Here is a 14,855-nt window from a genome sequence, read left to right as displayed (position 1 = left end):
GAAGAACTGATGCTAGTGCCACATAAAAAGCACCCAGTACTCTGTAGTGTGGCTAGCATTAGGAAGAGCATCCAGCTATAGAAACCATGCCTGAACAGACAATGGAGCATGGTACAACCTCTGACCTTACCAGCTCCAATCAAACCGTCCAACCCTTGCCAGCGTGGAAAATGGACATTAGCTGATAATGATGACATCATCATAATCTTGAAGCTTTGAGATAATGCATGATTAAATGAAAACAATGTGAATGAATAAGCATTGCAGTTGTCAGAATAATCTGAATGCTAAAGGGTTAAAGACATTGGCTGTTGTGTGTAGGTGAGGCAACTTTCTTGTAAGATACATGCAAAGCTGATGGACACAATATTTGCAGATTGAAAAGTGTCATCCACTTTTAGAAGATAAAACAATTATGGAAGACATAGGAAGAAATGATAATGCTGGGTCTCAGGATATTGGGTCACACAAGCAAAATGACACAGGGTCAAGAGAGGAATGGTGATATGCTGAACTGCCAATTTGTCCAACTCATACAAGCAAACACAACAAACACCATGTTGGTGGTGGTAGAGATGGTGTTTGTGGTAGAGTGGTAGTGAAGATGATGATGATGTGATGACAGTGATGGTGATGGTGGTGGTGTGATGGTTGTTGTCATGGTGGTGGTGGTGGTGGTGATGATGACAGTGGCAGTGGTGACTATGATAGTGCCAATGGTGATGATGTTGATGGTTGATGGATGATGTAAGTGATTTATATAAGCGGAAAAGAGGAAATATCTGGAACAAAAAACAAGCATGAAATTTTTTAAAAAAAAGGAACAACAAAGACTTACATAGTTGGTGATTCATTGCCTGGTTCATAGTAGACAATTGATGGATACTCAGTGACCCCGAAACTTTTGATAAGTTCAGAATCAGTAACATAGCCAAAATAGATCTGTGGATCAGAGTGGAAAGATTGGGATGCTGCCAGAAATTTAGGATATTCAATGTCGCACTGCACGCAGTCTACAGATAAAAAAAAGAAACAAAAAATCAAATGACCAACAGTTATAAGAAGAATGGAATTAATCTAAGTAACAAAATTGGTGTTGCATTTTGGAATTTAGTTGAGGGAAACTGAAAGAAGCCCATCATTAGTTCAGCCCCATAAGTAGAAAACACTTGCCCAAAGTGCTGCCCAATAGGATTGAACCTGAAACCACATGGTTGAGAAGCAAATATCTTAACCACACAAGCATGCCTGTGCCTTTTTAAAAGAAACACCATATTGTCATTCTATTTTTACATGCTTGCATGGTGCAGATGGAATTCATCGAGGCAGATTTTCTATGGTCAGACACCCTTCCTGTCACCAAATCTCACTTGTTTTCAAATAAGGTAATGTTTCCCCTTGGCTGAATATGTTTATATGGAAGACTAGATATGAATAACAGTGGCAGTATGATGGTGACACTTACTTACAACCATCACTTAATATCAGAACAAGGAGACACAAATACATACTCATATACTAATGGACAGACATAGATTTAACAAGCTTCTTTCAGTTTCTGTCAACCAAATCCTGCCTTGAAGGGCTTTATGTTTTTTTTTTAAGTCAAACAAATCAACCCAAGGGCTTATATCTTAAGCCTAGTACTTATTCTATCGGTCTCTTTTGCTGAACTACTAAGTTACAGGAACATAAACACATCCAACACTAGTTGTCAAGTGGTGATGGAGGGACAAACACATACACATTGATATATATATACACGATAGGCTTTTTTCACCTACCAAATCCACTCACAAGCTTTTGGTTGGCCCAAGGCTATAGTAGCTTTCCCAAAGTGCTACACAGTGGGACTGAAACCGAAACCATGTGGTTGGGAAGCAAGTTTTTTACCACACAGTTATGCCAAATTTATTGTTCTTTGTCCATAAGATAAGGTATCCGTGCTAAACAGCTAAGGAAACTGATGTGTCCTCTCCAGAGGTACATGCGCATCAGATTTGAAATCACAACTTCTGAGCTGGAAGTTCAATATCTTACTCATCTGGCCTCTTCACCTTTACAATTATGGAATTTAAAAAAGGTTTCTTTTAAAAATGTGCAGACATAGCTATGTGGTTAAGTTTGCTTTCCAATCATGTGGTTTCGGATTCCATCCCATTCCACAGCACCATGAACAAGAATTTTCTACTATAGCCTTGGGGTGACCAAAGCTATGGGAATGGATTTGGTGGATGAAAACTGAAAGAAGCATGTTTTATATGTGTACGTGCATGTGTGCATGGATTGTATGTGTGTTATATACATGTGTGTATGTGTATGTGTGTATGGATTGTGGGGGGAGAATCTGTGTGTTGTCTCTCTTTCTCTTGACATCATATGATAGCTGTCAACAAACATCACCAGTCATACAAGCAGTGTCATCCATTTGCAACCTTCTATGAAATCATAATCAGCTATTGTAGTGTTTATATTCAAAGAACCAAGGGAAATATTACCTGGCTTGAAAACAGGTGAGGATTGGTGATAAGAAGGGTATCCAGCTATAGAAAATCTGCCTCAACAAATTTTCTCTGATACACACAAGCCATGGAAAAGTGGACATTAAAAGATGATGATGATGATGAAACTCTCTCAGAAAGTATTATGACTTGAGTTTTTAAGGGGCCTAGGTTATAATTCAAGGGATCAATTCCAATAGGTAATAAGCACTGAAATAAGAACTGTCACATGGTTAAGTGGCATACAAGTGAATGAATCATACTATTTATTTCTTGTCTTGATAATTTCTTTTTATTTCAGACAATAAAGAATAGGATACCTGAGCCCTGGAAAGACATCTTTATACAGTATTCAAGGCACTTTGTGGATCTCAGTGAAGCAAGAATACATCACAAAGAATCACTACAGAAGCCACATAGAGCAGATAATAAATATCACAGCGTCATGTGTGGAACCTCAGGTACTCTGTTTCCAACTTGTCTACAAGAATTTTTCTGATACAGATGCCATGAAAACACAGTCATGCTGTTTTGGAGTTGTATTAGACACCCCAGATTTGATTCATTGCCGTGAGATCAGTCAAAACTTTGTCGCCCTTATAACAATGAATTTATACAGGGTAATGAGCTAACATGTTACAATTAGTCAAGTTGAGGGGAAAAAATCAATGTAACTGCTTGTCTGCCCTGTTAGAAATAAGAACCAATATCTCCTTCAAATCACACACCACACTGTTTTAAGAAGCAAAAGACACATTAGATAATGTAGCCCTAGATACACTATGGTCACAGCTGGAATATCTTTGATAATAAGACTTTCATAATCAAGTTTGACCTAAGACTATACAACAATGAATATAAAATATCGATTGACTGATTGACTGTTGAATTTGTGAAATGTTCTCTTTTGAAAATTGACCCTTGCTACATCAAAACACCAAGACTTCAAAACCCCACTACATCAATAACCGCAATACCTCGATAATCATAAACCACCAAAGAAACCCGTATGTAGCTGCTTTTTCTACTAGAAATAGCAGCCAAAACTTTCTCATACCATACCCTACAATTTTAAAGATGGACACAGGATAATGTAGTTGTAGTAACGCCGTGCACATGCGTAGTCTCACGCATGCGTGGAATTCAACAACCAAGCTTTCCCGCTTTGATCGCTCTCTTTTCTTGCTGGCCAGCGATTGAGCAAGGACGTGTCTAGCTGTCTCTCCATCTTTCGAACTCACGCTAGACAGCTCACATCAATATACCAACGTCCCAACAACTATGTTCTCACACACAGAAGACGTCTCAACAAACAAGATTAAAGATGTATATTTTCCACCATGAATAAATATTGTTGAGTTGATAGTTTGGAGTTCAGCGTTGCCGTTCAATTCTTAAATTAATATAGGAAAGTCAGGTGTCTGGAAAAGTTGATGTGACCATTGCTGGGACGTCTTTGATCATATGTCTGTTTAATCAAGAGTAAAACAGGGCTGAATAACAACTTAACATAATCATTCAGCCATCTTTTATTGGCAACATCATCATCCTCATCATCATCATCAGCATCATCATTTAATGTCCATTTTCCATGCTGATGTGAGATGGATGGCCTAACAGGATCCAGTGAGCTGCAGCCTGCATCAAGCTCCAATAAATATTTCAACAAATTTTGTGTATAATTGGTTAATTAAGAAAATGAATTAATGAGGTTTTTCTCAACTTACCTTTTGTTGCAACAAACAGTATGGAAAAATACATCTTTGAAACAGTCTGAAAGACAAGTATGAGAGAAGATTGAATCACAATTAACATCTGAACCAAGTAAAAATAATAAATTACATATGTGTGTGTGTGTGTGTGTGCACTTGTGTGTGTGTCTGTGTGTGTGTGTGTATGTCTGTATGTATTTAAGGTGCAGGTATTGCTGTGGTTAAGAAGTTCACTTCCTAAGCATGTGGTTTTGGGTTCAGTTTTATTGTGTAGCACCTTGTTTGAGTGTCTTCTGCTATAGCTTCAAGTCAACCAAAGCCTTGTGACGGGATTTAGTTGACGGAAATTGAAAGAAGCCCAACGTATGTATGTGTATGTATATGTGGCCCATTTAAAAGTACCCTTCACTCATCAGGCAATATGCTGTGCTTGAGACGACATGTTGAGTCAAGTGAAATCATAGTCATGGCTGATGCCAGTGCCACCTGACTGGCACCTGTGCCAGTGACACAGTAAAAGCACAATTCGAGCATGGTCGATGGCAGTGCTGCCTGACTGGCACCCATGCTGGTGGCATGTAAAAAGTACCATTCGAGCATGGTCAATGCCAGTGCACCTGACCGGCACCCGTGCCAGTGACACAGAAAAAGCACAATTCAAGCATGGCCGATGTCAGTGCCACCTGACTGGCTCCCGTGCCAGTGGTCGATGCCAGTGCTGCCTGACTGGCTCCCGTGCCAGTGGCATGTAAAGAGCACCATTCAAGCATGGCCGATGCCAGTGCCACCTTGGTAGCATGTAAAAAGCACCCACTACACTCTCAGAGTGGTTAGCATTAGGACGGGCAACCAGCTGTAGAAACCTTGCCAGATCAGATTGGAGCCCGGTGCAACCTCCTGGCTTGCCAGTCCCCAGTCAAACCGTCCAACCCATGCCAGCATGAAAAGCAAAGTTTAAACAATGATGATGATGATATGTATACATTTATATGTGTATGTATGGGTGTGTGTACGTGTTTGTGTCTCCTTGAATTCACAGTGTAAAACAATGCTTCAACAATATGTATTCGTTTAACCTACACTGTATTGCATAAAGATTACATCTAACTCTTCTGCGAATTGAATTCTGTGTAATTACTGAAAATTACCCATACAGTAAATACACACACACACACACACACACACTCACTCACACACAGAGTTAGTGCTGTGTACTGCTCAAAATAAGCAATTGCACAGGCTTATAAAATATGGGAGTGACAAATATATTCTGAGCAACTTGAACAAAATTTTTTAATGCAACTAAGAGAGCAGGTGAGGTTACTCCCAGAAGAGAAAAACATAAAGGATGGGAGCAGGAGGGGGAGGATGAGCCCAGAGGGTTGCAAGATGGTATGATCAGTCACATGATTTGACATGAAATATTTCTAAATTCTACCAGATAACAGATTTACTCAGTGATATGCCTTTCTTTTATTCTTTTCTTTTACTTCAGTCATTTGACTGTGGTCATGCTGGGGCACCGCCTTGAAGGGTTTTAGTCAAACAAATCTATTTCAGCCTGTGATGTATGAGATCCCATACATCACAGTCTGAAATAGAAATATTCCAAAACAAAAGGTGCAGGCATGGCTGTGTGGAAAGAAGCTTGTTTCCCAACCACATGGTTCCAGGTTCAGTCTCGCTGCATGGCACCTTGGGCAAGTGTCTTCTACCATAGCCTCAAGTAGATCAAAGCTTTGTGGGTGGATCAGGTAAACAGAAACTGAAAGAAATCAATCATGTGTGTGTTGAACAATGTTGAACATATTTGCTTGAGCAAAAACCAAAATGAATCGAACAGCTTATTTCTTGTCTTGAAAAATTGTTTATTTCGGACCATAATGAACAGGATACCTGGACCCTGCATATAAATGATAAAGGAAAACTTTCAGTATATCGATCACAAAGTGAAAATGGAATATTTCATGCTATTCAGCAACTCCATAAATAAAAGAGTTGTAAGTGGTATTTATTCAGAATTCAAGCCTGCACTTTGTGAATTCCAACGATGCACCAATCCACACAAATAAATAGAAGCCACGTAGAGCAAAGTGAGAGATAAACATCACACCATGAGTGGAAGAACATTAGATGTTCTATTCAGAGCTGTCTTAGCAGCATAAACTCCTCCTCCCCAGAGAAAAAAATCAATGCACGAAGCCCTGAAGTATTTTTTTTACTGACAGTAAACCACAGCATATATAAATCAGAATTGGACCCTAGACCGGTGAGGACCCTGGGCAACTGTTCGATGTACCCATGCATTAAAACTAAAGTGGCTCTATTTCCAACTTATCTCCAAGAATGGTTCTGAAACAGATGCCATGAAAATAACGCATTCATATTATTTTGGGATTGTATGATATTATTGGCGATCCTCACATTATTAACTGAAAATTAAAAATTTTTGCTTTCATATATTAGTAATAAATTACATGGAGCAGTCATTTTTATTTCATAACAAAACGTCTTGCATAAGCAATCGCTCGGACTTTTCGCAATAAATCATTTGGTCTATATCATTATGCCCGCGTGCAGGTATACTTATCAAAACTGACCAACTGTGACGATCATGCCTTTGGTGGAATTTCGGAACAGCTATCGTTACCCTACTTCATGGGGAAGGAAAGGGACAAGGAATTGGGTTGGGTTTTTTACCCACTTCCTCATGAGATAGTGATAACTATTTCGAAATTCTGCCACGTCTCCATTCTTCTAATTCACAATCACGTTATTCGGTGTACACTTTCAGTTCACAGAGTGTGGTTCGATGGAAGGTTGGCTTTTATTTCTAGTAAGTCGCGTAACGGTATGGAGGCTTTCCCCCACTCCTCACTGACCGTGCCACGAAAGAAAAAAAGAGACTAATGTTTTGAGCAAAATCATTTGTCTATTAAGAAAATCAAACTGGTTTTACAGAAACTTTCAATTCGAAAGGAAAATATCAAGATATTAAAGATTTTGGTAATTTCCATTCGTTAAATAGCATCTTTTAGAATCCAATTAACTTTTTTTGCATGCGCAACTAAGTAGCAACACGTTTTTCATGGCTTGACAAAAATTAAATCCAGGGTGACGAAAGAAGAAAAACTGAAAGAAAGAGAAAACGAAAAAGGGAAGAAAATAGCATAGCAAATAATGTTAGAATGTTCTTTTTCTGAAAGTTGCTAAAAATAAAACTAAACTAATTTAGGACTTACTAATTGGAGTCAAAAAACATGTCGTTTGAAAAGACTGACTTAAATTAAAGAAACTCGTCTTAAAAATCATTTGTGATTAAGCAAGTCGTTGCGTAATTAAGACACCGACAGAAAAAGCAAAAAATAAAATAGTTTACCTGGTTGAAATTATACGAGTTAACTTCAATCACAGTTGTGTTGGCCAATATAATGAAACAACAGGAATAAAACAAAAGTGGTAAAAATTTGAAAGACAACATTATAGAGGTGTAAAAGCTTCGAGAAACAAGAAAGAAGTCAAGTCTGAAAATAGTAATCTTTTACACGTATCTTTTAGATGAGAGACGAATTGGCATGCACACACCACATTCAGTCATATTTGGACAAGCTGTTGCCGCCAACCGGATTGCCAACTCATTGATTAAAAGGTTGTAGTTTATTGATTATCAAGATAGAAAGACGATAATCAGTTGCTTTGTTCGTGCATCTTAAGAGCGACAGATGGCTATTGTTAACGAGTAGATAACAACGAAAATACACAGAACAGACTAATAACTAAATTTATTTCACTTTCGACATTATGCTAAAGTTGTTTCTTTTTGTATTTAGCGTTAAAGATTTACTTTGAAAAGGAAATTTATAATTCTAACCACTAGAATTATGTTATGTAACAACTTACGTACTAAAAACATATTTAGTCAGGATGAGTTCATATAAAATGAAAAAGTAAAAAGCTATCTTAATAACATACAATTATATATGAAACTTTGTAAAGTTTACTTTGCTTCTTAAATTAACACCGAAACTTGTAAGTCTTCCGCATAGAAACAAAATTGTTCTTCAGAAAGCCATCGATGAAGCCAAATAGAAGCTAAATTTGTAGTACATATTCAATCGGCATAACTTTTCTGTTATAGCTCATAAATGATATTTTATTTCATCTAAGTTGTCTTATCTGTAACCACCGTATACGAATATGACATTTTGGTATTCTTTCGTTTTATGATCACATACTGAAAGTAATACCACACACCACTATTTTACCAAAAATTTCTTCGGATTTCTGTTTTCAACGACGGCGATTATAATTTTGTTTCAAAATACGGAGTTCATGAATCTGCTTACAGTAATTTTTCACTTTCATTTCGTGATCATATACCGCAAAAAATATCGACTTTTTCCGTATAAAACAATGACAACAAACAGAATATCTTTAACAGTAATATACTTACAAGTTTCGGCGTTAATTTAAGAAGCCAAGTAAACTTTACAAAGTTTCATATATAATTGTATGTCATTAAGATAGCTTTTTATATTTTTCTTAAATGAATATGGATTATTACATCTATAAGAGGAGATTTGTAGTAAGAAGTGAGAACGATGCGCAGAAAAAAGAACAAAGAAGAAACAGTACTTGGAGTGTAGCTCCATTCCAACAGTAAACATCCATGTAAAGAATCCTTGTGGGTATTTTCCGGAGATAATTGTAGTAGCAATTATAGATGTAATAATCCATTCTTCTACTATTACCGTCTCCGATGAAGGGATACATTGGATTTTCCCTGAAACAGCTGTAAGACTTTATCCATAAAATATAATTCTAACTTTGCCATTGGTCTCTTTATCCTTTTCTTTCTTTATACATACACACGCTAATACACGACCTATGTTATATTCCCCACTCATGTTGCTACAACGACGGGGCAAAACTAGCCGGTATACAGCACTTATTCGGTATTACCTGTATCTTTAGGGTTTGGTTGACTCCAATACACTTCATAACCTTTATTATATATATATATATATATATATATATATATATATATATATATATACACACACACACATACACATATAGGAAGTAAACAGACACCTTTAATTTCAAAATCTTTTATTTAATACGCAAACCGAACAATTGAAATGTAATCGATAGGTAGGACTACATACTTTAGTATTTAGTTGACATTCCCTTTACAGTTTTTAATTCAGAAACTCTTTTTGGCATTGAACTGATGAACTTTGTGATTGTCTTTTGTGGAATTTCTGCCCACTTTTCACGCAACAATCGAAATAATTCATCTTTAGATTTAGGTTTCTGTCGAGTTTTTTGTATAGCTCTATCTAGTATGCTCCAGAGATTTTCAATTGGGTTCATGTCAAGAGATTGGCTCGGCCAAGGAAGCTTTTTCATCCCATTTTCAGTCAGCCATTGTTGATTTCTTTTCGCTGTGTGACATGGAGCCCCATCTTCCATGAATAAAAACTCGTTTTTCGTTGTTATCGTGTGAATAAATCGGAAGTAGTCTTTGCTTAAGTATTTCGATGTATTTTTCAGAGTTTATGGTTCCAACACATTCGATCAGCTCAGTACGACCATTGCTGGTGACAGCACTCCATACCATTACAGAGATACCGCCATGTTTCACAATTGGTTGGAATCGTTTCAAATCAAATTCTTGATTGGGAAGCCAGTCCAGACCCAAATACGTCCACTGTCTGAAAATAATGCAAATCTGAATTCATCTGAGAAAATCACTCTATCCCAAAATGAACTGGATTTTTCTGACATCTTCTTAGCCCATTTCTTTCTTTTCATATTAATTGGTTGAAGAAGAGGTTTTCTCCTAGCTACTCGTCCATAATACCCAAGCTTATGCAGATATGTAACACACTTTCTTGTACTAACTTCTAGCAGTTTTGCAATGTCAGAAGCCTTCGAACGGGGTTCGTTTTCCACAATTCTCTTCAAACAGCGAAGCTTCCTTTCCGAGGTCCCAGGTCGGCCGGGACGAGAATCTGTTAATTCTTTTCCTTGGCTTTTGAATTGCACTATAATTCTATTAACAGTAGCAAGAGGAATTTGAAGATTTTCGGCAATTTTTCGCTGACTAAGACCAGCCTCAGATTGCCCAACAATACGACCTCTTTGAAAATTTGACAGTTCTGCTGTATTTTTTGTACGTGGCATGGTTACTCTTCGCAAATGGTTAATACAATGGTACCTGGAATGAAAAAGAATAATTACATTGTGAATTCTACACCGCTGAAAGCATATTAAGACGCTTAGATCAGAAATTAAAAGTGTCTATTTACTTCTGCATGTCTGTGTACACACACGCACACACACACACACACACACACACACACACACACACACACACACACACACACACACACACACACACCCATGCAGGGACGTAGCCGAGTTCGAAAGTAGGGAGCGAGCACATAGAAAACAATTTTTAATTCATTGATTATACATTTTATAAAATGCGCCAATTTTGAAAAATGTGCCCGTGGGGAGCGGTCACTCCTCTATTAGCTACGTCACTGCACACATGTACGTACATGATCATATGGTTACAATCATGAGATCCTGTGTTCGATACCATAGTCACTGATGGAAATGGATTTTAATAACTATGAAGGAATACGCTAAGGTCATGAGGCTGGGGATAGTATGGAGAGAGAGAATTAGATAGCTATGAGACCCCCACCTTCCTTAGCTGAAAAGAGGGAGAACACAGTACCCTTGTTATACACCGTTCCGTCACTGTTGCATCTTGGACAATTGTTCTTTATTTAATCCTTAGGTTAACCCAAACCTGATGTTGACCCAAACTTGAGTTGACAGAACTTTTCTGACTACAGGTAACTGAACCCGAAACCATGTAGTTGAGAAACAAACTTCTTAATTTTTATTTCAAACAAATATCTTTCGAGACACTTGCCCAAGGTACTACGCAATGGAATTGAAACTGGAACCGCGTGACTGGAAAGCAAACTTCTCAACCACACAACCATGTTGGGGATAAAGTTCAATCAATAGAAACATGTCTTCAAATTTAATTTACCAGTGCTGTTTTAATTTAGACATACTTACTTTCTATCGCTTACACTCATTCAGTGTGTTTGAAACTTAATTATTTCCTTCTTTTCTTTCCCAATTTGTTGTCCCAGTTTTTCACATATACTTATTTCGCATTTATACTTTTCCTTTTTTTTTTACACCTTAAAATAATACACAACTAATATGTGACTATATCCAGAGAAAAACTGATTAAACCGAGCTTAGGTAAATATAAAAATCAATGTTTAGTTTGACCAAGCATACTCTTATCTATGTATATTTTCTCGTCTACCTCATTTCAATTGAACTTTCTTTTTGGTTTTTTCATTTTTCTTTCACTGGATCTTTATTTCTTAAATATGTCTTATTTCTAGTAGACATTATATTAACTCTCTCTCTCTCTCTCTGATAGACATTATTTCATTTGGCTTTCTCATTCTCTCTCCTTCCTCTCTTTCTCTTTTCTCACTCCTTTCCGTCTCTTCTTTCTCTTAAACATTGTATTCATAAGAAACAGCGAACACAGTAAACGAGGTAAAATTAAAGTCGACCAGATACGGAAATTAGTAAGCATGACGAAAAACAGATGATTAGCAAAAATAAATATTAAAAATACTTTTCTTAGTTTGTCTTTGTCAATTTCCTCTGATATATCACGTTTTCAAGGTTTCATCATGAAACATACATCCGCTCTGATATGCCCCTGGAGAACACTTGTGTATTAACTTGAAACGATACTGTATGTTCGTTTTCTTTAAATCTTCCTATAAAAAGGTTAACATGCAGATTATCATTGTGAAAGTGTGGAAATAAATTGTCCTAAAAGAAAGTAAATTGCGATAGAAACCAGAAGTGATGATAGTGACATCCCATAATTTCATGTAAACAAAGTTTGTTACATAACTAATGTATAGAATGTACATATTTTATGAGATGTAACCAATCACATTTACGAGAAAACTTTAGTCATTGATGTACGAAATGAAATTCGAGAATAGTTTTACATGATTTCTAAATGTTGTGTCTGGGGAGAGTCATTTTTTTATTGTGCCTTAAAATTTAACACACTCACCCGTAAAATTTCCACTTATTTCTTATTTTTATTTTCTTAAGAAATAAGTGGAAGTTTTACCGGTGAGTGTGTTAAATTTTAAGGCACAATAAGAAAATGACTCTCCCCAGACACAACAGAATATGCTTCAACACACGAAATCACATAAAAAATCTTGCAAACCAAATCCAAAAACGAGATATTTCTAAATGTTTCGCCACGCATACCCTTGAAGATATGATATAAATATATCATCACTAGTCCCACAATGTCGCCTAAGTTTCTTCTTTGCAATAATTTCATCGCCCTTCTATTGTCTGTGTATGAATTTAGATCATCAAAATTATGTGAACAGTTGACAACTTCATAAGTATAGAAGTTGCTGAGACCCACGTAGGAAGCCATTGGATATCAAATATGTTTTAGGAAATTTTGGTAGGTCACAGAACTCACTTTTGGTTTCTGTTGCAATTTACTTTCATTTTTAAGGACAATTGAATCTTTCTGATTTGGTGGACACCACTTGTTTTCTTAACGAAACACTTTCAAACTTGGGACACTGGTAGAATGTGTCATATAAAACATCTTTTACTCTTAGTGTTATTGAGAAAAGTTTATATTTTATAAGTTATTTTGTGTTAAAATTGTCGTATTTCGGTAATTTCAACCAATCACTGACGTCTATTGAGGTGAAAACAATTACTGCTGTGGATTGTCAACAACACGTTGTGGCGGTGTAATGATATCTTTTCCCTTGAATAAAATTACTGCCATTGTTTATCAACAACAACTATCGGCGGTACTGTTATTTATGACATTGTTCATAAATTACACAGGAATTCAAGACGGGATGCCCCTGGGAGCTCCTCTATGCTGATGACCTTGCCCTAATTGCTGAGTCACTATCAGAACAAGAGGAGAAGTTTCAGGTGTGGAAGCAAGGACTAGAATCGAAGGGCCTTAGAGTCAACCTAGCTAAAACCAAAGTCCTAATAAGTAGGAAGGTAGACAAAACACAAACCCCTTCAGGTAGATGGCCTTGCTCAATCTGTAGAAAAGGCATAGGGAGAACCTCCATAATATGTACCCAGTGTAAGCTATGGACACATAAGAGGTGCAGCAATATCAAAGGAAGGCTAACTAGCAAGATAGTTTTTGTATGTGGCAGATGCTCAGGAGCAATAAACACTGAAAATGTGCAGAAAACAACCTTTACCACACTCAAGGGGAAAAACTAGAAGTAGTTGATAGCTTCCACTACCTAGGTGACCAAGTTTGTAGCAGGGGAGGGTGCGCTGAAAGTGTAGCTGCTAGAATAAGAATAGCCTGGGCAAAGTTTAGAGAGCCCTTACCTCTGCTGGTGACAAAGGGCCTCTCACTCAGAGTAAAAGGCAGACTGTATGATGCATGTGTACGAACAGCCATGCTACATGGCATTGAAATATGGGCCGTGACTGCTGAGGACATGCGTAAGCTCACAAGAAACGAAGCCAGTATGCTCCGATGGATGTGTAATGTCAGTGTGCATACTTGACAGAGTGTAAGTACCTTGAGAGAAAAGTTAGACCTAAGAAGAATCAGTTTGTGAAGACCTGTTGAGGCAAGTGAATTTGAAATCTGAAATTGAAATCAAACTGAATCCGACGACTGGTACCCATGTCAACCTTTCCTTCATTGGACACTAAACTCTGCTTGTGAAGACCTGTTGGGGCAAGTGAAATCGAAATCGTAATTGAACTATATATTCGATGACTGGCATCTGCACCAGTGGAGCACTAACAGCACTGTCCAAGCGTGTTCATTGCCAGAGCAGCTGTCTGGCTTCCGTGCTAGTGGCCCGTAAATAGCACCATTTGAGCATAATTGTTACCAGTGTTGCCTTCTAGCATTTGTGCTGGTGGCACGTAAAAGCAACCACTACACTCCAGCTATAGAAACTCTGCCAGATCAGATTGGAGCCTGGTGCAGCCATCTGGTTTGCCAGTCCTCAGTCAAATCGTCCAACCCATGCTAGCATGGAAAGCGGACGTTAAACGATGATAATGATGATGATGATTACTTTGTCAAGTGTAATGCTTATTTATTCACATTATTTTGAATAAATCATGCATTATCTTGCAGCTTTGAGATTTCAATGATGTGATTGTATATTTTTAGAATGATATTGTAGGGTATGTGTGAGATGCTAGATCTGGCCAGTTTGAACATAAAGCAGGTAGAATATTTGGGTCTGATATGGCCAGTTTGAATGCTAAAGAATTAAATATAATCAAACAGCTTACATATAAGCAATAAAGATATAGACACTACTACAGACTTCATACAGGTAAATAATCTCTGTTTAAAATAAAAGTCAATGATAGTGCAATGTTGAGATCAGGGCTGACAGGAAGTGAATAAATAAAACAGTGAATGGCAACATGAAACACCACAGTTATATGTGATAATGTCAAATGACAGGCTGCACTGACATAACAAGATGACGGTGAGGTATTTGCTAAATGTCAGCGTAACACTGTG

The 14,855-nt window shown here is 37.3% G+C and overlaps 1 protein-coding gene across 1 annotated transcript in view; it reads right to left on the bottom strand.

Moving 5' to 3' along the window:
• The window catches only part of LOC106876925 (uncharacterized), a 241,432-nt gene extending 233,600 nt beyond the window's left edge, over positions 1-7,832 (bottom strand). The window contains exons 1-3 of the mRNA XM_014925678.3: positions 7,593-7,832; positions 4,229-4,274; positions 839-1,013 (exon numbers count right to left, since the gene is read on the bottom strand). Coding sequence (XP_014781164.1) covers positions 839-1,013; positions 4,229-4,274; positions 7,593-7,694 — 323 coding nt within the window. The 5' untranslated portion in view covers positions 7,695-7,832. The remainder of the gene's footprint in view (positions 1-838; positions 1,014-4,228; positions 4,275-7,592) is intronic.
• Positions 7,833-14,855: the final 7,023 nt, after the last annotated feature.

This window comes from Octopus bimaculoides, chromosome 4, assembly GCF_046866305.1.
Source record: "Octopus bimaculoides isolate indiv1 chromosome 4, ASM4686630v1, whole genome shotgun sequence".
In the NCBI taxonomy this organism is placed as follows: Eukaryota; Metazoa; Mollusca; class Cephalopoda; order Octopoda; family Octopodidae; genus Octopus; species Octopus bimaculoides.
The sequence above is the reverse complement of the archived record's forward strand: the minus strand, read 5'-3'. Positions and strand labels throughout refer to the sequence as shown.